Source organism: Coregonus lavaretus (genome assembly GCF_964263955.1).
Source record: "Coregonus lavaretus genome assembly, chromosome: 8".
In the NCBI taxonomy this organism is placed as follows: domain Eukaryota; kingdom Metazoa; phylum Chordata; class Actinopteri; order Salmoniformes; family Salmonidae; genus Coregonus; species Coregonus lavaretus.
The window spans coordinates 6065189-6087108 of record NC_139995.1 but is presented as its reverse complement, the minus strand read 5'-3'; the positions used below and the strand labels follow the sequence as shown (position 1 = coordinate 6087108).

At 46.6% G+C, this 21920-nt stretch overlaps 1 protein-coding gene across 1 annotated transcript in view; it reads right to left on the bottom strand.

Annotated features, from left to right (window-relative positions):
- Positions 1-2081: 2081 nt before the first annotated feature.
- Positions 2082-21920, bottom strand: part of r3hdm2 (R3H domain containing 2) — a 34637-nt gene continuing 14798 nt past the window's right edge. Inside the window, exons 12-24 of the mRNA XM_084167327.1 lie at positions 20980-21215; positions 20514-20716; positions 20215-20307; positions 18516-18812; positions 17446-17596; positions 15668-15828; positions 14935-15107; positions 12778-12875; positions 12250-12419; positions 11936-12083; positions 4107-4198; positions 3857-3941; positions 2082-3537 (exon numbers count right to left, since the gene is read on the bottom strand). Of these exons, the coding sequence (XP_084023453.1) occupies positions 3158-3537; positions 3857-3941; positions 4107-4198; positions 11936-12083; positions 12250-12419; positions 12778-12875; positions 14935-15107; positions 15668-15828; positions 17446-17596; positions 18516-18812; positions 20215-20307; positions 20514-20716; positions 20980-21215 (2287 nt within the window). The 3' untranslated portion in view covers positions 2082-3157. The remainder of the gene's footprint in view (positions 3538-3856; positions 3942-4106; positions 4199-11935; positions 12084-12249; positions 12420-12777; positions 12876-14934; positions 15108-15667; positions 15829-17445; positions 17597-18515; positions 18813-20214; positions 20308-20513; positions 20717-20979; positions 21216-21920) is intronic.

Below are 21920 nucleotides of genomic sequence, written 5' to 3'. Positions count from 1 at the left end.
CTGCTTCACCGTAGGGATGGTGCCAGGTTTCCTCCAGATGTGACGCTTGACATTCAGGCCAAAGAGTTCAATCATACCAAAGAATCTTGTTTCTCATGGTTTGAGAGTCCTTTAGGTGCCTTTTGGAAAACTCCAAGCGGGCTGTCATGTGCCTTTTACTGAGGAGTGGCATCCGTCTGGCCACTCTACCATAAAGGCCTGATTGGTGGAGTGCTGCAGAGATGGTTGTCCTTCTGGAAGATTCTCCCATCTCCACAGTGGAACTCTGGAGCTCTGTCAGAGTGACCAACGGGTTCTTAGTCACCTCCCTGACCAAGGCCCTTCTCTCCCGATTGGCCGGGTGGCCAGCTCTAGGAAGAGTTTTGGTAATTCCAAACTTCTTCCATTTAAGAATGATGGAGGTCACTGTGTTCTTGGGGACCTTCAATGCTGCAGAATTTTTTTTGGTACCCTTCCCCAGATCTGTGCCTCGACACACTCCTGTCTCAGAGCTCTACGGACAATTCCTTCGACCTCATGGCTTGGTTTCTGCTCTGATGTGCACTGTCAACTGTGGGACCTTATATAGACAGGTGTGTGCCTTTCCAAATCATGTCCAATCAATTGAATTTACCACAGGTGGACTCCAAGTTGCCGAAACATCTCAAGGATGATCAATAGAAACATGATGCACCTGAGCTCAGTTTCAAGTCTCATAGCAAAGGTTCTGAATACTTAGCTAAATAAGGTATTTGTTTTTTAAAATAAATTAGCAAACATTTCTAAAAAACGGTTTTCACTTTGTCCTTATGGGGTATTGTGTGTAGATTGATGAGGAGAATATTAGTTTAATCCATTATAGAATAAGGCTGTAACGTAACAAAATGTGTAAAAAGTAAATGGGTCTGAATACTTTCCGAACACACTGCATACGCTCAGTGGCCAGTTGATTAGGTACACCACACCATTCACAAAAATGGATCGCTCCTACAGACAGTGAGTGATGTGGCCGTGACTTGCTATATAAATCAGGCAGACAGGCATCCAGTTACTGTTCAACTGAACATTAGAATGGGCAAAACCAGTAACCTAAGCGACTTTGAGCGTGGTATGATCTTCGGTGCCAAGCAGGCTGGATCCAATATCTCAGAAACAGCTGGCCTCCTGGGTTTTTCACGCACGACAGTGTCTAGGGTTTACCGAGAATGGTGTGACAAACAAAACATCCAGTCAGCGGCAGTCCTGTGGGCGAAAACAGCTTGTTGGTGAGAGGTCGAAGGAGAATGGCAAGAATCTAACAGGCGGGCCACAAACAGATAACAGTGCAGTACAACAGTGGTGTGCAGAACGGCATCTTAAAACACACAACTCGTCGATCCTTTTCGCGGATGGGATATTGTAGCAGATGACCACACAGCGTTCCACTCCTGTCAGCTAAAAACAAGAAGCGGCTCCAGTGGGCACGCGATCACCAACACTGGACAATTGAGGAGTGGAAAAACCTGGTCCGACGAATCAAAGATCCTGTTGCATCATGCTGATGGCAGGCAGGATTTGGCGTAAGCGGCATGAGTTCATGGCCCCATCCTACCTGGTGTTAACAGTACAGGCTGGTGTCGGTGATGTGCGGAATGTTTTCCTGGCACACGCTAGGTTCTTTGATACCAATTGAGCAGCAATTTAACGCTATGCCCCTTAGAATTCAGGCTGTTCTGGAGGCAAAGGGGGGTCTGACCCCATACAAGATGGTTGTACCTAATAAACTGGCCACTGAGTGTTCTATTTCATTCCATGGGATAGAAGCAAGGAATAAAAAATAAAAAAAGGAGCAACTGTCAGATGCATCATAATACCCCCGGAACTTAATAAATTCCTTGGATATAAGGAAGTCTGTGTTCCGTAAACTGCAAAATGCACCTCAATCTCATGATTCACCTTGTGTGTTACAGAGATTAGATAGAAGTCAAATTGATTAAATAAATCCCACAGCAAAGATTCCACCCAGATCTGTTCAAACAATGACGACAGACAGTATTTTTTTTGTTGCTTTTATATTTTTAAAAACAAACAAAAAATAACAGATTAAATAAAATTTACAGCAGACATTATGCAATCATTGTGCACTTTTAACTATTTATTCTGATACGTTCTGCACAGCTGTCAACGAAAAACGCAAGCACAATGAGGATGAGAGAGTGGGTTAGAGGTAAGTTGGGGGTAGTGGGGTATATTGGGTTCAGAGGGGTGGCGGAGAACGAGGTAGTTTGGGTATTGGGGTGGGCGAACATGGGGTAAATTGAGGTCGTAAGGTAGGGGAGAAAGGGGTAATTTGGGATAGTGGGGTGGGGGAGAATGGGTAAGAAGTAACAGGGTAGTGGGTTGGGGAAGCACAGGGTACATTTGGACAATGGGGTAAGTTGGGAGAGTAAGGGTAGAGGATATGGTAGTGGAGTAGGATAGAACGGGGTAAGAGGGGTAGGGTAGGAAGGGGTAAGTTGGAGGCGTGAGGTAGGGGAAAGAGAGGGTATCATAAAGGGGGTCCTAAACTTATCCACTGAAAAAAATCACTGAATATATAGATTTATTCCTTACATCAATATATAAATATATCGAACCGAAAAAGAACAATACTCTTCTGAGAAAAACAGCGCAATACAGAAACCCACAACAGCAGTATAAGGCAAACAGAAAGCAAGAGGAGAGAGGATTGAGTGGGGTTATGCAGAGAAGAAGAGAGCATGAGACACGCGGCGGGAGTGTAAGAGAGGGTATTAGAAAGAAAAAGGAGGAAGGCTGGAGGAGAGCAGGGGGAGGGAGGGGAAGGATGGACTGAGGTTGAACTGTCTAGTGTGTTCAGGTGTGTGCTACGTGATCCTGTTGCCCGTCTGTACATAAGAATGTGTGTGTTTGTGTGTGTGTGTGTGATGGCACTCATACATGGCAACAGTGATCCACATGCTCACGTATCTTATGTGCTCTTAAGGTATCAATAATATAAAATAAAACAATCAAAAACAATAATTGTATATTTTGCAAACACCATCCTCTCCATTTGTGTTCTGTGTTCACCCCTTCCCTTTAATGTGTGACGTCTTATCCATCTTTTCCCCTCAGTCCAACTCCTTTCCACTCCTCCTTTCCAAAAGTCTTTCTTTCTTCGTCCCCCCTCTCTTTCTCTTCACTGGGAGCTGGCCCTCTCCAGGACTCTCAGGTCATAGTTCTTTTTGGCGGCCCTCAGTTTGAAGAGGCTGACCCCACTGTTGTTGAGTTTAAAGGAAGCACTCTGTGCAGCCATGGTGGAGGGGAACACAGCCACCACTGTGTAGAGGTGAGCTGGGTCACTGCCGGGGCAGTCACCTTTCCCCCCTCCAGCCCCAGGACCATGCCCAGGACCGTGATGCACTCCTGGGCCACCATAGCCTCCACGGCCCCCCGCCACTGGGTCCTTGAGCCACTGGATTTTGGCACCACACATGGAAAGCTGGTTGAAGAGCTTCTCAGCCTCTGGACGACTAATGCCCTCTGGGAGATCAGTCACCTCCAGCACCCGACTCACCACTGGAGACAGGGAGGAGAGAGATCAGACACTAATACAACTTCCATACAATCAGACCCATTCCAGGCCATCATTGTAAATAAGAATGTGTTCTTAATTGACCTGCCTGGTAAAATAAAAGGTACAATGAAATAAATGAATTAATAAAAAAATCTAGTATTTGTGTTCTGGATGTGTGTGTGTGTGCAGGACGTAAGTCAAATGTACTGAATCATAGAGAGGCCCAAACCTTGAGTCCTGAGGTCATCTGGATCGTGAAAGCACAAAATATACTGTAGATATACCATATAGACCGTAATGGAGACGTCTGTGTTGTCTTACCTACGTCAGTGGCGCCCAGATCTGTAGATTGAGACTTCAGTGTCTGCCTCTTCCCTCTCGCACCATGCTTCATTCCTACTTGGCTCTGCAACACACCAACAGCAAAAGTGTCAACAAGGTTACAGGCTAGTAGATATGCAGGAATGGAGTGGAGGGAGGGATGGCTGGAGGAGTAGCTGCAGTGTGCTTCAAGGAGGGTGAGAAGGGAGGGATGGGGAGAGAGAGAGATAGAGGGGGAGAGAGGTAGTACCTGATGTGAGCTGTAGTTTGTCTGGCTGTGCATGAGAGGGGGACAGAGGCTGTACTGGAGAGGCTGACCCAAAAGAGAGTAGCGCCCGTCACCTGCACAACACAAACAGAAATATAATAAACAACTAATAGACCAACGTCGGTTCAATTATTTGGATTCCATTTTTGGGGGTTTTCTTCTGTGAGCTCATTGCGCACATTCTCTAGAGATAACTCAGATCAAACCTGAACTGTGCGATGTAGTAGGGAGTTGTAGTTTCCAACAGGCCAATATTCTACATTGTTAATTACTACATTTTCTGTGATAAACTATGACCTTAACCCATTGTGCACCTACTTGTCCGGTCTGTGACAGGAATGCACGAGAAAATACATGATCTAAGTGATTGAATCGCATCTCTGCATGTCTGGCAGACATATCAGTATGGATGACGGATCACCACCTCAAGCTGAACCCTGGCAAGACGGAGCTGCTCTTCCTCCCGGGGAAGGACTGCCCGTTCCATGATCTCGTCATCACGGTTGACAACTCCGCTGTGTCCTCCTCCCAGAGTGCGAAGAGCCTAGGCGTGACCCTGGACAACACCCTGTCGTTCTCCGCCAACATCAAGGCGGTGACCCGCTCCTGCAGGTTCATGCTCTACAACATTCGGAGAGTACGACCCTGCCTTACACAGGAAGCGGCACAGGTCCTAATCCAGGCACTTGTCATCTCCCGGCTGGACTACTGCAACTCGCTGTTGGCTGGCCTCCCTGCCTGTGCCATTAAACCCCTACAACTCATCCAGAATGCCGCAGCCCGTCTGGTGTTCAACCTTCCCAAGTTCTCTCACGTCACCCCCCTCCTCCGCACACTCCACTGGCTTCCAGTTGAAGCTCGCATCCGCTACAAGACCATGGTGCTTGCCTATGGAGCAGTGAGGGGAACGGCACCTCTGTACCTTCAGGCTCTGATCAGTCCCTACACCCAAACGAGGGCATTGCGTTCATCCACCTCTGGCCTGCTGGCTCCCCTTCCTCTGCGGAAGCATAGTTCCCGCTCAGCCCAGTCAAAACTGTTCGCTGCTCTGGCACCCCAATGGTGGAACAAGCTCCCTCACGACGCCAGGACAGCGGAGTCACTCACCACCTTCCGGAGACATTTGAAACCCCACCTCTTTAAGGAATACCTGGGATAGGATAAAGTAATCCTTCTACCCCCCCACCCCAAATTGTAAAGTGGTTATCCCACTGGCTATAGGGTGAACGCACCAATTTGTGAGTCGCTCTGGCTAAGAGCGTCTGCTAAATGACGTTAATGTGCCCTTGAGCAAGGCACTTAACCCTAATTGCTCCTGTAAGTCGCTCTGGATAAGAGCGTCTGCTAAATGACTAAAATGTAAATGTAAATGTAATTGATAGTTGGCATTCAGCAGTCAGTCATAAAAGTATGCCTTATTTACTTTGAAGAACTACTAAAATAGTGATTTTGTCAGACAGCATAGGCAGCAGCTACAGTGAGGGAAAAAAGTATTTGATCCCCTGCGGATTTTGTAAGTTTGCCCACTGACAAAGAAATGATCAGTCTATAATTTTAATGGTAGGTTTATTTGAACAGTGAGAGACAGATAAACAACAAAAAAATCCAGAAAAACGCATGTCAAAACTGTTATAAAATGATTTGCATTTTAATGAGGGGAAATAAGTATTTGACCCCTCTGCAAAACATGACTTAGTACTTGGTGGCAAAACCCTTGTTGGCAATAACAGAGGTCAGACGTTTCTTGTAGTTGGCCACCAGGTTTGCACACATCTCAGGAGGGATTTTGTTCCACTCCTCTTTGCAGATCTTCTCCAAGTCATTAAGGTTTCGAGCCTGACGTTTGGCAACTCGAACCTTCAGCTCCCTCCACAGATTTTCTATGGGATTAAGGTCTGGAGACTGGCTAGGCCACTCCAGGACCTTAATGTGCTTCTTCTTGAGCCACTCCTTTGTTGCCTTGGCCGTGTGTTTTGGGTCATTGTCATGCTGGAATACCCATCCACGACCAATTTTCAATGCCCTGGCTGAGGGAAAGAGGTTCTCACCCAAGATTTGACGGTACATGGCCCCGTCCATCGTCCCTTTGATGCAGTGAAGTTGTCCTGTCCCCTTAGCAGAAAAACACCCCTAAAGCATAATGTTTCCACCTCCATGTTTGACGGTGGGGATGGTGTTCTTGGGGTCATAGGCAGCATTCCTCCTCCTCCAAGCACGGTGAGTTGAGTTGGTGCCAAAGAGCTCCATTTTGGTCTCATCTGACCACAACACTTTCACCCAGTTCTCCTCTGAATCATTCATTTATTTTACTTCTGCAAATTTTTTTCTTAACACTTTTTTTATTTCTATTTTTTTATAAATGCACTGTTGGTTAAGGGCTGTAAGTAAGCATTTCACTGTAATGTCTGCACCTGTTGTATTCGGCGCATGTGACCAATAAAATTTGATTTGATTTGATTTGATTTGAGATGTTCATTGGCAAACTTCAGATGGGCATGTACAGTGGGGAGAAGAAGTATTTGATACACTGCCGATTTTGCAGGTTTTCCTACTTACAAAGCATGTAGAGGTCTGTAATTTTTATCATAGGTACACTTCAACTGTGAGAGACGGAATCTAAAACAAAAATCAAGAAAATCACATTGCATGATTTTTAAGTAATTAATTTGCATTTTATTGCATGACATAAATATTTGATACATCAGAAAAGCAGAACTTAATATTTGGTACAGAAACCTTTGTTTGCAATTACAGAGTTTCCTGTAGGTCTTGACCAGGTTTGCACACACTGCAGCAGGGATTTTGGCCCACTCCTCCATACAGACCTTCTCCAGATCCTTCAGGTTTCGGGGCTGTCGCTGGGCAATACGGACTTTCAGCTCCCCCCAAAGATTTTCTATTGGGTTCAGGTCTGGAGACTGGCTAGGCCACTCCAGGACCTTGAGATGCTTCTTACGGATCCACTCCTTAGTTGCCCTGGCTGTATGTTTCGGGTCATAGTCATGCTGGAAGACCCAGCCACGACCCATCTTCAATGCTCTTACTGAGGGAAGGAGGTTGTTGGCCAAGATCTCGCGATACATGGCCAAATCCATCCTCCCCTCAAGACGGTGCAGTCGTCCTGTCCCCTTTGCAGAAAAGCATCCCCGAAGAATGATGTTTCCACCTCCATGCTTCACGGTTGGGATGGTGTTCTTGGGGATGTACTCATCCTTCTTCTTCCTCCAAACACAGCGAGTGGAGTTTAGACCAAAAAGCTCTATTTTTGTCTCATCAGACCACATGACCTTCTCCCATTCCTCATCTGGATCATCCAGATGGTCATTGGCAAACTTCAGACGGGCCTGGACATGCGCTGGCTTGAGCAGGGGGACTTTGAGTGCGCTGCAGGATTTTAATCCATAACGGCGTAGTGTGTTACTAATGGTTTTCTTTGAGACTGTGGTCCCAGCTCTCTTCAGGTCATTGACCAGGTCCTGCCGTTTAGTTCTGGGCTGATCCCTCACCTTCCTCATGATCATTGATGCCCCACAAGGTGAGATCTTGCATAGAGCCCCAGACCGAGGGTGATTGACAGTCATCTTGAACTTCTTCCATTTTCTAATAATTGCACCAACACTTGTTGCCTTCTCACCAAGCTGCTTGCCTATTGTCCTGTAGCCCATCCCAGCCTTGTGTAGGTCTACAATCTTGTCCCTGACATCCTTGGAGAGCTCTTTGGTCTTGGCCATGGTGGAGAGTTTGGAATCTGATTGATTGATTGCTTCTGTGGACAGGTGTCTTTTATACAGGTAACAAACTGAGATTAGGAGCACTCCCTTTAAGAGTGTGCTCCTAATCTCAGCTCGTTACCTGTATAAAAGACACCTGGGAGCCAGAAATCTTTCTGATTGAGAGGGGGTCAAATACTTATTTCCCTCATTAAAATGCAAATCAATTTATAACATTTTTGACATGGGTTTTTCTGGATTTGTTGTTGTTGTTATTCTGTCTCTCACAGTTCAAATAAACCTACCATTAAAATTATAGACTGATAATTTCTTTGTCAGTGGGCAAACATACAAAATCAGCAGGGGATCAAATACTTTTTTCCCCTCACTGTATATAGATGTTAAAGTACTTGGAATGAAAAAAAGTCATCAAATAAAACAAATGTAATATACACAACTGAAATATTTTATTAAAGTAATGTGAATAAATGGTTAATAAGTGATAACCAGTCCCCTGTAGCTCAGTTGGTAGAGCATGGCGTTTGCAACGCCAGGGTTGTGGGTTCGATTCCCACAGGGGACCAGTATGAAAAAATGTATGCACTCACTAACTGTAAGTCACTCTGGATAAGAGTGTCTGCTAAATGACCAACATGTAAATAAGCAGTAACGAGCAGTCACTACCATCATGTGACTTTTATTAATTGTTTTATTCTGTGTTGTTACAGCATTCTACCCACATAATGCATAGTGCATTTCATGTTTAAAAAAATGATTGCACCGTAATCGACCTCAAAAAGCACTAATTGCTCAGCACTAGTGAGAGGGCATGTTATGTGTGTGTGTGTCTGGGTCAGTGCCAGCCATGAGGGTAAGGTGAGTAACGCAAGGTCAGGTTCTCGGGGCCTATTGGTGGCTGGCCAAAGACCAAATGGAAAGGTCATAAACAGGCCAGTGTGGAAGTGGGTGAAAGATCAAGAACCAGGGTCTCGTCTTAACCAAAGCAGCGCATTATATTTTACAGCGAAGGCTGTAGGAGAAGCAAACTCCTTTATCGCTGACTCTTTCGTCTGCGCTTGCGCGATTGGCTGGGGAATAACGCGCTGGTGGTGGCGCCGTCGTGGGGAAACTCGAAGGCTCTCATATCTCTTCTGTGGGGAAACTCATTTAAAAACTTGTTTAAATCTGTCTGAAGGCTCTCATATATTGGTTCACTTAGGCCCTAAAAATGTTTTATTAATATGGGCAGAATATTGTATAAAATAAATACCTTCCATTGCCTTCCTTATAGACAGTATAAATTAAACATTTTTATTCATAAACCTACTAATAGGCTACATTAATGAATACATTAATAACAAAAACGTGCACATAAAGGAATGTTATTTCAACCTTGTAATAATTTATTTTCACTGAACAAAAATATAAACGCAACATGTAAGGTGTTGGTCCCATGTTTCATGAGCTGAAATAAAAGTTCACAGACATTTTCCATTCGCACAAAAAGCTTATTTCTCTCAAAATGTTTTTGCACAACTCTGTTTACATCCCTTTTAGTGAGCATTTCTCCAAGATAATCCATCCACCTGACAGGTGTGGCATTTCAATAAGCTTTTTAAACAGCATGATCATTACACAGGTGCACCTTGTGGCAGGTAGCTTAGTGGTTAAGAGCGTTGTGCCAGTAACCGAAAGGTCGCTGGTTCTAATCCCTGAGCCGACTAGATGAAAAATCTGTCGATGTGCCCTTGAGCAAGGCACTTAACCCTAATTGCTCATGTAAGTCGCTCTGGATAAGAGCGTCTGCTAAATGACTAAAATGTAAATGTAAATGTTGTGCTGGGGACAATGAAAGGCCACTTTAAAATGTGCAGTTTAGTCACAGATGTCTCAAGAAACATCCTCCGAAACACGACCCTGCCAAGCCGCACTGCTTCTTGACACACTGCTCGCTTAACCCGGAAGTCAGCCGCACCAATGTGTCTGAGGAAACACCATCCAACTGGTGACCGTGTCAGCGTGCACGCGCCCGGCCCGCCACATGAGTCGCTAGAGCGCGATGGGAAAAGGACATCCCAAACCCTCCTCTTACCCGGACGACGCTGGGCCAATTATGCGGCGCCTCATGGGTCTCCCGGTCGTGGCCGGCTGCTGGGATCGATCCCGGATGTGTAGTGACGCCTCCAGCACTGCAATGCAGTGCCTTAGACCGCTGCGATACTCGGGAGGCCCCACCAGAGCTGTTTCCAGATAATTTAATGTTAATTTCTCTACCATAAGCTGACTCTGTCATTTTAGATGGGGAAAAACCTCATTCTGATTGGCTGGGACTGGCTCCCAAGTGGGTGGGCCTATGCCCTCCAAGGCCCACCCATGGCTGCACCCCTGCCCAGTGATGTGAAATCCATAGATTAGGGCCTAATGAATTTATTTCAATTGACTGATTTCCTTATATGAACTGTAACTCAGTCAAATCGTTGAAATTGTTGCATGTTTCGTTTATATTTTTGTTCAGTATATTTACATAAAGGTGAATAGGCATCACAATAGATACGATATGGGTTTTGTGTGAAAGTGTCAGTGTAGTGTGTGAGAGAGTGTGTATACAGTGTGCATATACACTGAGTATACCAAACACTCGGAACACCTTCCCAATATTGAGTTGCACCCCCCCCCCCCGCCCTCAGAACAGCCTCAATTCATCGTGCATGGACTCTATAAGGTGTCCAAGGCATTCCGCTGGGATGCTGGCCCATGCTGGCCCATGTTGACTCCAATGCTTCCCACAGTTGTGTCAAATTGGCTGGATGTCCTTTGGGTGGTGGACCATTCTTGATACACACTGGAAACTGTTGAACGTGAAAAATGTGCAATGTTACAGTTCTTGACACAAACCGGAGTGCCTGGCACCTACTACCATACCCCATAACCAATCCATGTCTCAACTGTCAAGGCTTGAAAATCCTTCTTTAACCTGTCTCCTCCCCTTCATCTACACTGATTGAAGTGGATTTAACAAGTGACATCAATAAAGGATCATAGCTTTCACCTGGTCATTCTATGTCATGGAACGCACAGGTGTTCTTAATATTTTGTACACTCAGTGTTTTCGGAAAGTATTCAGACCCCTTGACTTTTTCCACATTTTGCTACGTTACAGCCTTATTCTAAAATTGATTAAATCGTTTTTCTCCCCCCGTCATCAATCTACACACAATACCCCATAATGACAAAGAAAAAACATGTTTTTAGAAATATACAAATTTATAGAAAATAAAAAAACGGAAATATCACATTTACATAAGTATTCAGACCCTTTACTCAGTACTTTGTTGAAGCACCTTTGGCAACGATTACAGCCTCGAGTCTTCTTGGGTATGACGCTACAAGCTTGGCACACATGTATTTGGGGAGTTTCTCCCATTCTTCTCTGCAGATCCTCTCAAGCTCTGTCAGGTTGGATGGGGAGTGTCGCTGCACAGCTATTTTCAGGTCTCTCCAGAGATGTTAGATCGGGCTCAAGTCCAGGCTCTGGCTGGGCCACTCAAGGACATTCAGAGACTTGTCCCGAAGCCACTCCTGCGTTGTCTTGGCTGTGTACTTAGGGTTGTTGTCCTGTTGGAAGGTGAACTTTCACCCCAGTCTGAGGTCCTGAGCACTCTGGAGCAGTTTATCATCAAGGATCTCTCTGTACTTTGCTCCATTAATCTTTCCCTCGATCCTGACTAATCTCCCAGTACCTGACGCTGAAAAACATCCCCACAGCATAATGCTGCCACCACCATGCGTCACCGTAGAGATGGTGCCAGGTTCCCTCCAGACGTGACGCTTGGCATTCAGGCCAAAGAGTTCAATCTGGGTTTCATCAAACCAGATAATCTTGTTTCTCATGGTCTGAGAGTCTTTAGGTGCCTTTTGGCAAACTCCAAGTGGGCTGTTTTAAAATAAGGCTAACAAAAAGCGGAAAAAGTTAAAGGGTCTGAATACTTTCCGAAAGCACTGTATATACACATGTATGTGCACGAGCGTGACTGTGTGTGTGTGTGTGTGTTTGACTGCATGTGTGCCTCCATGTCTGCGTGTGTGTCCATGTGTTATTACCTTGCGCAGGCCCTGGTCCGGGCCGAGGGAACTGTGACAGTAGGGGCAGGGGGCCGAGGCCAGGACAGACGCTGCTCACGCTGCCTGAGGGGGAGAGAGTGGGGGACTGGGTGGGGGAGGCCAGGGGACTGCTCATCTGGGTACTGGCCTGGTGAGGAAAGGGGGGGGGGGGGGGGGGGGTCAGAACTCCAAGAGACAGAGTCAGAACTCCTCAAGGATCCTTTATATGAATGCTATACAGTATGTGTATGCTGTATTGTATGTGAGTGAGAGTATGTGAGTGAGAGAGGTATGAGTATAGTGGTAGAGTGTACCTGTTGTGTGTTGTCTGGTTTGTAGAGTTCTCCAGGCTTGCTGGGCCTCTGCTCTAGGCTGTAGTATTTGCAGGGGTTCCACTGTACCAGAGGAGGGTTCTGGGTAGGCTGCGGTCCGTTGGGGACGCTAAGCTGCATGACCATCACTCCGGGGCCTGGGGGCGGCACTCCTGTAGCACACACAGACAAAGTTGAATGAAGTTACACAGTCGAGCAGTGTTCTTCAACCCAGGCAAGGCCACATTTAGTAGGACACAATATTGTGAAGTGTCCTGAAAAAGATATAGTGCAGAACAGACTTTCTGTATTGTTAGGAAAGTAGAGTTAGGAATCATGATAGCTCTGTTTGTGGCATTTCTATCTGTCATGGCCCATGTACAGTTTGTTGCAACCTCCTAGGCGCAACCCTGGTCTAGGCTTATATGTCAAGGCCAGTACTAACACAGGTGATTGACGTAATCAACAAATTCCGAAAACATCTCTATGTGGCCTTTCTTCGGTTTCAGAGTGGACCAGATTAACTGTCACCTGAATATTGCTGCGGCATCTGCTGAGGGTTGCAGGGGGACGGAGACTGGCTCATCTGGTACTGCTCGGAGCTGGGCTGCAGGTACCCCACTGATGGACTGAGAGACACACACACACACAGCGACACACACACTGTGTAAGCACTTGGCAGCCCTCCACATCCAAACGGTAGGCATATCACATCGACAAGCTGCGGTCTGCTAGGCTTCAATTACAATGCTAATATTTTGTTTAGCAAGCGTGTAGAAGGAATGTGAAAGCAGCAAGTGTGTGTGTGTGTGTGTGTGTGTGTGTCACAGGAAATACAGATTAAAGTGTTAAAGAGGTGGCTTATTGATGCCAGTCATTTGAGTTTCTATCGTATTCAATAGTTTGTAATGACTTCTGATTGTCAAACACTTAGAGTGCATTCAAGCGGTTGGCGTGTCAGCAGGAGAACTTGTTACAGATAGACGCACTGGCAGCACACTTCTTGTTACAGATAGTGTTAAACAACTTAATTCATACCTGGATGGATTCAGACCATTACTCTGCTCCTGGAGTTCAGACAAATTCTAATGTAATGCTTTTGTTTTTAAAGTGTACTTTATTGCATTTTTGTTATTCTAGAAGTGAGAAGTGTTACTAATACTTATTAAGAAGAAGTTATCTGGGGTTCTAGCTCGAAATGTCTGCTGTGGCATCACCCAGGTGTGCGCAACACGTTGGGAGCAGCGGAGTTCTTCCTATACAATATCAAGCACTTTAGCATCTGTTCAAAGCGTGTTATATACACTGCTCAAAAAAATAAAGGGAACACTAAAATAACACATCCTAGACCTGAATGAATGAAATAATCTTATTAAATACTTTTTTCTTTACATAGTTGAATGTGCTGACAACAAAATCACACAAAAATTATCACTGGAAATCAAATGTATCAACCCATGGAGGTCTGGATTTGGAGTCACACTCAAAATTAAAGTGGAAAACCACACTACAGGCTGATCCAACTTTGATGTAATGTCCTTAAAACAAGTCAAAATGAGGCTCAGCAGTGAGTGTGGCCTCCACGTGCCTGTATGACCTCCCTACAACGCCTGGGCATGCTCCTGATGAGGTGGCGGATGGTGTCCTGAGGGATCTCCTCCCAGACCTGGACTAAAGCATCCAGCATATGGTCTCACAAGGGGTCTGAGGATCTCAACTCGGTACCTAATGGCAGTCAGGCTACCTCTGGCGAGCACATGGAGGGCTGTGCGGCCCCCCAAAGAAATGCCACCCCACACCATGACTGACCCACCGCCAAACCGGTCATGCTGGAGGATGTTGCAGGCAGCAGAACGTTCTCCACGGCGTCTCCAGACTCTGTCACGTCTGTCACATGTGCTCAGTGTGAACCTGCTTTCATCTGTGAAGAGCACAGGGCGCCAGTGGCGAATTTGCCAATCTTGGTGTTCTCTGGCAAATGCCAAACGTCCTGCACGGTGTTGGGCTGTAAGCACAACCCCCACCTGTGGACATCGGGCCCTCATACCACCCTCATGGAGTCTGTTTCTGACCGTTTGAGCAGACACATGCACATTTGTGGCCTGCTGGAGGTCATTTTGCAGGGCTCTGGCAGTGCTCCTCCTTGCACAAAGGCGGAGGTAGCAGTCCTGCTGCTGGGTTGTTGCCCTCCTACGGCCTCCTCCACGTCTCCTGATGTACTGGCCTGTCTCCTGGTAGCGCCTCCATGCTCTGGACACTACACTGACAGACACAGCAAACCTTCTTGCCACAGCTCGTATTGATGTGCCATCCTGGATGAGCTGCACTACCTGAGCCACTTGTGTGGGTTGTAGACTCCGTCTCATTCTACCACTAGAGTGAAAGCACCGCCAGCATTCAAACGTGACCAAAACATCAGCCAGGAAGCATAAGAACTGAGAAGTGGTCTGTGGTCACCACCTACAGAACCACTCCTTTATTGGGGGTGTCTTGCTAATTGCCTATAATTTCCACCTGTTGTCTATTCCATTTGCACAACAGCATGTGAAATGTATTGTCAATCAGTGTTGCTTCCTAAGTGGACAGTTTGATTTCACAGAAGTGTGATTGACTTGGAGTTACATTGGGTTGTTTAAGTGTTCCCTTGATTTTTTTGAGCAGTGTATAAATCATATTTCATGCATCTACCTTGTGCTGTTCTGTTGTGTGGGGGTGATGACGCTGTAGTATATGGGCATGCCTTGGCCTGGCATGGGTCCCTGTACCCCCTGGACAGTCTGGAGAGACTGGCTGACTGGCACCATGACTTGCTGCTGGTACTGCTGCTGTACCACCTGCTGAGACTCATTGGCCACCGGCACCTGGTGGGAGATGTAGAAGGTGATACACTGTAGATATCTCTTAGCCAGAACAGTGCGTAAAGTAATGACACTGTGGAATACTTGACTTGGGAAAAGGTTATTGGGGTTCAGGCATGTTCTGGGGTTTGTCTTTGAACTAAATAAGAAATCAATATTGATAATCGAAGAGAGAAGTTGTCTTGCTCCTCTTTAGATCCACATGTTAAATAGACAAGACTTGGGTACGACTTTTATCAAGATAAGGGTGGTAGTTCATGTACCATGATTCATTGAACTGTACCAGCTGTCTATCATCCACATAGCTGGAAAAAACGGACACTAGGAATCGCATCACAGAGAAGTATCATATTCAATAAAAACAGAGCCTTGAGGAACTCGAAAACGTACATGTACACTCGCATGATTTAAGAGTGACATCATGCATGGAATTCATGTCAATTCAATATACCTATATGTATCCCCTCAGGAATAATTCAGACAGGCAATTTGCCTTTCTTAATTGCCCCTGAGAGGATAAATAAAGTTGTATTGAATTGACTTGAATTGAGGGCCAACTGTACCTGATATGAGGGCATCTGTGGGTACTGGACCATCATCCCTGTCACCTGTCCTTGTATGCTCTGCCTCTGGGAGGTGAGGAGGGCCTGGTTCTGGGGCTGCTGGGGTACTCCTATCATCCCCTGGTACTGGGGCTGCTGACTGGGCATCATGGTCTGGAGAGCTGCTGGAGACAACATGCAGTGTGTTAATACAGGTGTGTGTGTGTGTGTGTGTGTGTGTGTGTGTGTGTGTGTGTGTGTATTCTGGGGATGCTGCACTCCTATTACCCCTGGACCTACTGGTGACGACCATAGCACATGTCATGGTCATGTTAACACAGGCTGTCTAGAAAGAAAAGAATGTACACCTAAAGCCAAGGGGGTGAAGCTTAAAAAGTTGCAAAGGACAGTCTAGCAGGGGGTAGGCTTCTTGCAGCCTTAATGCTCAGGTTCCTATGAGTATAATCATGGTAACTTTCCAGGACTCATTGCATCAGTACTGTTCTCCCCAACTACACAATGTGGTGACTAAAATAGCCATTTATTCCTGGTAACCATTATTTGGCTGACCTTGAGCCTTGTGTTAAGAGATATCAAAAAGTCCAACAGTTGCACCATTGAGAGCATCTTGACTGGCTGCATCACCGCTTGGTATGGCAACTGCTTGGCATTCGACCACAAGGCCCTACAGAGGGTAGGACCTCTATGACTTTTTAGGGCCTTCCTGACACCGCCTGGTATAGAGTGTCCTCTCTGCTACCGCATGGCAAGCGGTACCAGAACGCCAAGTGGTACCGGAACAGCTTCTAACCCCCAAGCCATAAGACTGCTGAACAGTTAATCAAATGGCTACCCGGACTATTTGCATTGACCCTGTTACCTTTGTTTTCACTGAACTCTACCCACACATACTACCCTGACACTCCAACACACACACACTTTCACACTTCACCCTGCTGCTACCCTGTTTATTATCTATCCTGACTGCCTAGTCACTTTTACCCCTGCCTACATGTACATATTACCTCTCAACTACCTTGTACTCTTGCACATTGACTCAGTACCGGTACTCCTTGTATATAGGCTCGTTATTGTGTTACCATTTCCTCTTGTTTTTTCATTTCGTTTTTGTACTTTTTAACTCTGCGTTGTTGGGAAAGGGCTCGTAAAGTAAGCATTTCACCGTAAAGTCTACACCTGTTGGATTTGGCGCATGTGTCAAATCAAATTAGATTTATTTTAGACATCTGAGCCTTTCTGGTGTTGTTTCTGTTGATTGTGTTGACTGGGTGGCCGAACGGACTCCCGAATACAGCGTTGCCAAATCAGGTAGGCAGCGATTCGGTCATCAATGCCTTGATGAAGGTTTTCTATGCCCGAAACGCAACACACTGTTGATAAATGTTTATTCAGCAAATACACACAGTGATACACACAGTGTACAGGAGTCCAGGCTTTCCCCAGCTGCTTACTTTTCACCCACCCTACCGGATCTAATTAAGATTCTCACGCAACTGTGTATCTTCATTTTAATATGAAGTGTAGGAATGTAGTTAGCGTTTGGCCCCAAAAATCGGAATTTGACATCGGAATAATGATCCTAATTCAAATCTGGTACTTGGTTCTCAAAAACGGCTGGATGGATCATTACGATACGCGGGGGTTGTATTGGGTACCCCCATCCAAGTAGATTAATCGAAATTGGTGTGTGAACGAGAACGTGGTCGGATGTAATTTAAACTGTACAGCACTTTAAAGACAGTCAGATAGTTACATGAGAGGGACAGCATGGTACTGACCAGACTGCTGTGTGGGCTGGGGCATGGGCTGGGAGTGCTGGGTATGAGCTGGGTGCTGGGCAGGGTAGGACACCTGGTGAGACATGGGTCCAGGCTGGTACTGCTGCCCCGTGCTGGGGTACTGCCCAGGGGGGTAATACGACACATGGATCTGTGGAGGGGTTCGGTAGAGGGAGGGAGAAATACACAGTCAGTTCGTTCATAGAAGGTAGAAAAATTAACTTTCCAACCAAGGTGCATGAATAGAGGAGCAAACTAGAAATCAACTGCTGGAGGACAATGGAAGTTCGAAGGTAACGTATGCACATCCAACAAGCGGTGTAGGGTGTTTTGCTTGCCCCCCTACGAGCGTGACTCCATCTGAGTTAGCCCCCTATTGTTTAGCTCTACGAAAGAGACCGATCTGTCATTTGTGAGCCATGCTGCCTTATAGCTAGTGGCTGTCCTGAAGGGCACACTACAGGAACACTAGTGCTCTACAGAAATCTCACTCTGCCCATGCTATTCTCCCTACTGTGAAAGCACTGCCACCAGCTACCTCACAAAGTGCTAAAAGAACTAGAACTGCCACTTCCTCACAAAAGCCAGTAAAAGACATCAGTGCAGCTATTTGCCAAATTCCTACTTGGGCATTATCCCACCCCCCTAGTGCAGGGTCAATGACGTGGAGGTTTTCTCCTCCAGAATATAAATGAATATTTTATGGCTCCAAGCGCCTCATTACTGACTCAGCTGGAGGGCAGTGTGATGAGAAGAGAGAGAGGGGTAGAGAGAGGTAGAGGTAGAGAGAGAGCGAGAGAATAGAGCGCACACCACCGCCGTGTGAATCCCGCCGCGATTTCACAGGAATCACACCATTGACACTTTCTCACATTTGATGGTAAAGTTGTCTAACCAAAGTGTTTGACTCTCTCTACCTTTCTCAAGCTGTGTGTATACTCTCAGTCTGTAACTCGTGGAAATGCAACTTATATCCAACTTCTGCTCTGTATTCATTCTATTTGTGCACAACTGCTGATGTAAAAAGGGCTTTACAAACGTGATTGATTGCAAATTTTTTTAAATAATACCTGTTGCGGGGGAGGCGGCTGCATGTATCCCTGTGGCGGTGGAGGGGGCTGCATGACGGTCTGGGAGGGAGGGGGTGGAAGAGGAGGGGGGTGGGGGTGTCCAGAGTTAGGCTGGTAGCCAGACAGAGGGGCCAGGGGCTGGCCTGTGGTGGCCATGATGTAGCCAGTCTGGGGTGGGGGGTGCTGGGTGAGGACAGTGGGCCCCTGGGTCTGGTACATGGTGGGGGGCTCCGGGGCCTCGCTGGAACCCTGTCTACTCAGAGTCATCTGGCTGAACTGGGGGGCCAGCTCCTCACCCTGAGAGAGAGAGACGAGGGGTTAGAGTTACTGGTGTGTTTAAAACGGTAACAATACTGGGTAAAGTTCATGAACGATATCAAGGATCTGGAAGGATTCTGTATGGAGGAATGGTCTAAGATCCCTCCCAATGTGTTCAACTCATAAAACATTTTAGAAAAAGACTATCCTCGCAAGGTGAGGTGAGGTATTGAAAGGTATTGAAAACAGGGGTGTCAATTTTGACACCTACCATTTTGAGAATTGTTTATTACTTTCTCTGAGTACTTGTATAAAATAATTATATAAACAAAACATGTGCACATACAATATAGCTCAGTATTTCAATTATTTATTTTATTACAGCCATTTTTGCTCATCTTTATCAAGGGTGTCAATACTTTTGGACACCACCGTATATACAGTTTATTAGGCACACCCATCTCGTTCCGGGTCGGAGCTCCCTTTGCCTCCAGAACAGCCTGAATTATTCGGGGCATTCTACAAGGTGTCGGAAACGTTCCACAAGGATGTTGGTCCATGCATCACGCAGTTGCTGCAGATTGGACGGCGGTACATTCATGCTGCGAACAGCCAGTTCCATCTCATCCCAAAGATGCTCTATTGGGTTGAGGTCTGGGGACTGCACAGGCCACTCAGTAAACTGAACTTGCTGTCATGTTCCAGGCAATGTATTTCCACTCCTCAATTGTCCAATGTTTGTGATCACGTGCCCACTGGAGCTGCTTCTTCTTGTTTTTAGCTGATAGGAGTGGAACCCAGTGAGGTCGTCTGCTGCAATAGCCCATCTGTGACAAGGACCAACGAGTTGTGCGTTCCAAGATGCCGTTCTGCACACCACTGTTGTACTGCACTGTTATTTGTCTGTTTGTGGCCCGCCTGTTAGCTTGAACGATTCTTGCCATTCTCCTTCCACCCCTCATCAACAAGCTGTTTTCGCCCACAGGACTGCCGCTGACTGGATGTTTTTATGTTTGTCGCACCATTCTCGGTAAACCCTAAACACTGTCGTGGCACGCTCAAAGATCACTCATTTTGCCCATTCTAACATTCAATCGAACAGCAACTGAATGCCTCAATGCATTCTGCCTGCTTTATCTAACAAGCCAGGGCCACGTGACTCATCCATTTTTGTGAACGGGGTGCTGTACCTAATAAACTGGACGGTGAGTGTATTATGACTACAGAACACTCCACTGCAACTGAGCCTTCCATACCTTGCCTTTCTCACTGTCAGTCACACAAACAATCACTATTAGTCATTAGATTAATGACATTGTAACAACATGATAATTCCTCATTTACACCAACCTCCTTACAAACTGCCTGTGTTCATGGTGTATCAAGGGTGTCAATAATGTCAGACCCCACTGTATATAGTGAGACAGGATGGTAGAAGTACCATGTACTGCTGGGGAGGAGAGACAGGCAGCAGAACCTGGGGACAGGAGGAGGAGTAGGACACAGGCTGAGATGGCTGCAGAGACCCCACCGGCTAACAGAGGGACAGATAGTGGGAGAAGGAGGAGGAGGAGATGGAGACAGAGTTTAGGTTAGGAAACCGAGGGCAGTTACTGGGCAAAAGAGGAAAAATGCAGGAATATAGCCATTTGCAGTTTATTTTTTCTAAACTGAAACAGCATTTAAATCACCAGGTATTTAAATAAAAAAAAGGGTTTGTGACATGAGCTTCTCTCTCACCTGAGCCATCATGTGGTTGTGATTATGGTTGTGGTTGCCCATGGGGTGTTGCTGTGGAGTGGGCAGCAGGGCGGTCTGGGGAGGCTGGGTCTGGACCTGGGGCTGTTGGGAGGGGCAGGGTAGCAGACTGCGACCCCCAGGGCAGGGGCCAGGCTGGGGAGCTGGGGGCTGAGGACACCCGTCTGGACTCACCAGGGGCAGACCTGCAGGAGATAACAAGACAACACAAGTCAAAACAAAGTTATACAGAAACCGCAATGTCTGTTCCTCAACATTTCTGCACTCACCTCAGCATTCCTTTCCTCTACGATTTATGAGCTTTTGTTACTCCCCAGACTGTCTCCTCTAGTCAGTATGGAGATGCTTGTGTGTGTGTGTGTGTGTGTGTGTGTGTGTGTGTGTGTGTGTGTGTGTGTGTGTGTGTGTGTGTGTGTGTGTGTGTGTGTGTGTGCCGTAAAATACGTACCAGTGCGTGAGCCCCTGCAGGAGCCCTGTGAGCTCTTGTTACTCCCCAGACTATCTCCTCTGGTCAGAATGGAGATGCCAGAGAAGCTGGATGCCTTTGTGACCGGGGGCCGGAGGGTCCTATTGGAGCTGTCCGAGTCTGTGCTACTCCAGGGCCTCGGCTCCGGGCACTTCATATCACTGTCCGTACTGCTCTGGCGGCTGCTGGAAGCACGACTGGAGCTCTCACGGTTACCCCTGGAGAGGGGAGGGGGAAGAGAGGGAGAAGAGAAAGAGTGAAGGGGGCAGAGTAGAGAAGGATATAAGGAGAAAGGGAAAAGAGGGGGAGGGGGTCAGGGAGAGAGAGGAACAGAGGTGGAGAGAAAGAGGGTGGGAGAGAGAAATGGGGTACAGAGGCACAGGGTGATCAGCAACAGGTTAAGAGCATACACTTTGACATGTAGAGAGAATATGGGGCATTCAATAAACCAAAATACAAAAAGGTGTTGACTGGCTGGTAAAACCAAAATTCAGGCAACAAACCAAACAGTTACCACCACACACTGTAGTGCACCCTCACCCAACCAGCACACACCCAACACAGAGAAACACACATGCAGATGACCGATGCTTTTTCCAAATCAACACCAAGGTGAACGAACAAAGGAAGAAAAGCCATAAGGACAGCAGAATGAGTGAGTGAGACAAGTTCCATAACGCACACCTGACACACCACTAAGACTATATGGATTCTTTACAATGGACAAAACACGCATAGATACACACACACACACAAAATAAACCACTGTCACCACCCCCCCCCCCCCATGAGGCTCACGCCCTCATGCCATAGACGTCAATGCTGACTATCTCAGGCAGGATGAAAAAGAATACGTCGACCATGATCCTTCGCTAGTTTTGGCCTCCTTCGCCATGATCCTTAGTGATTTTTTGGTGCCATTC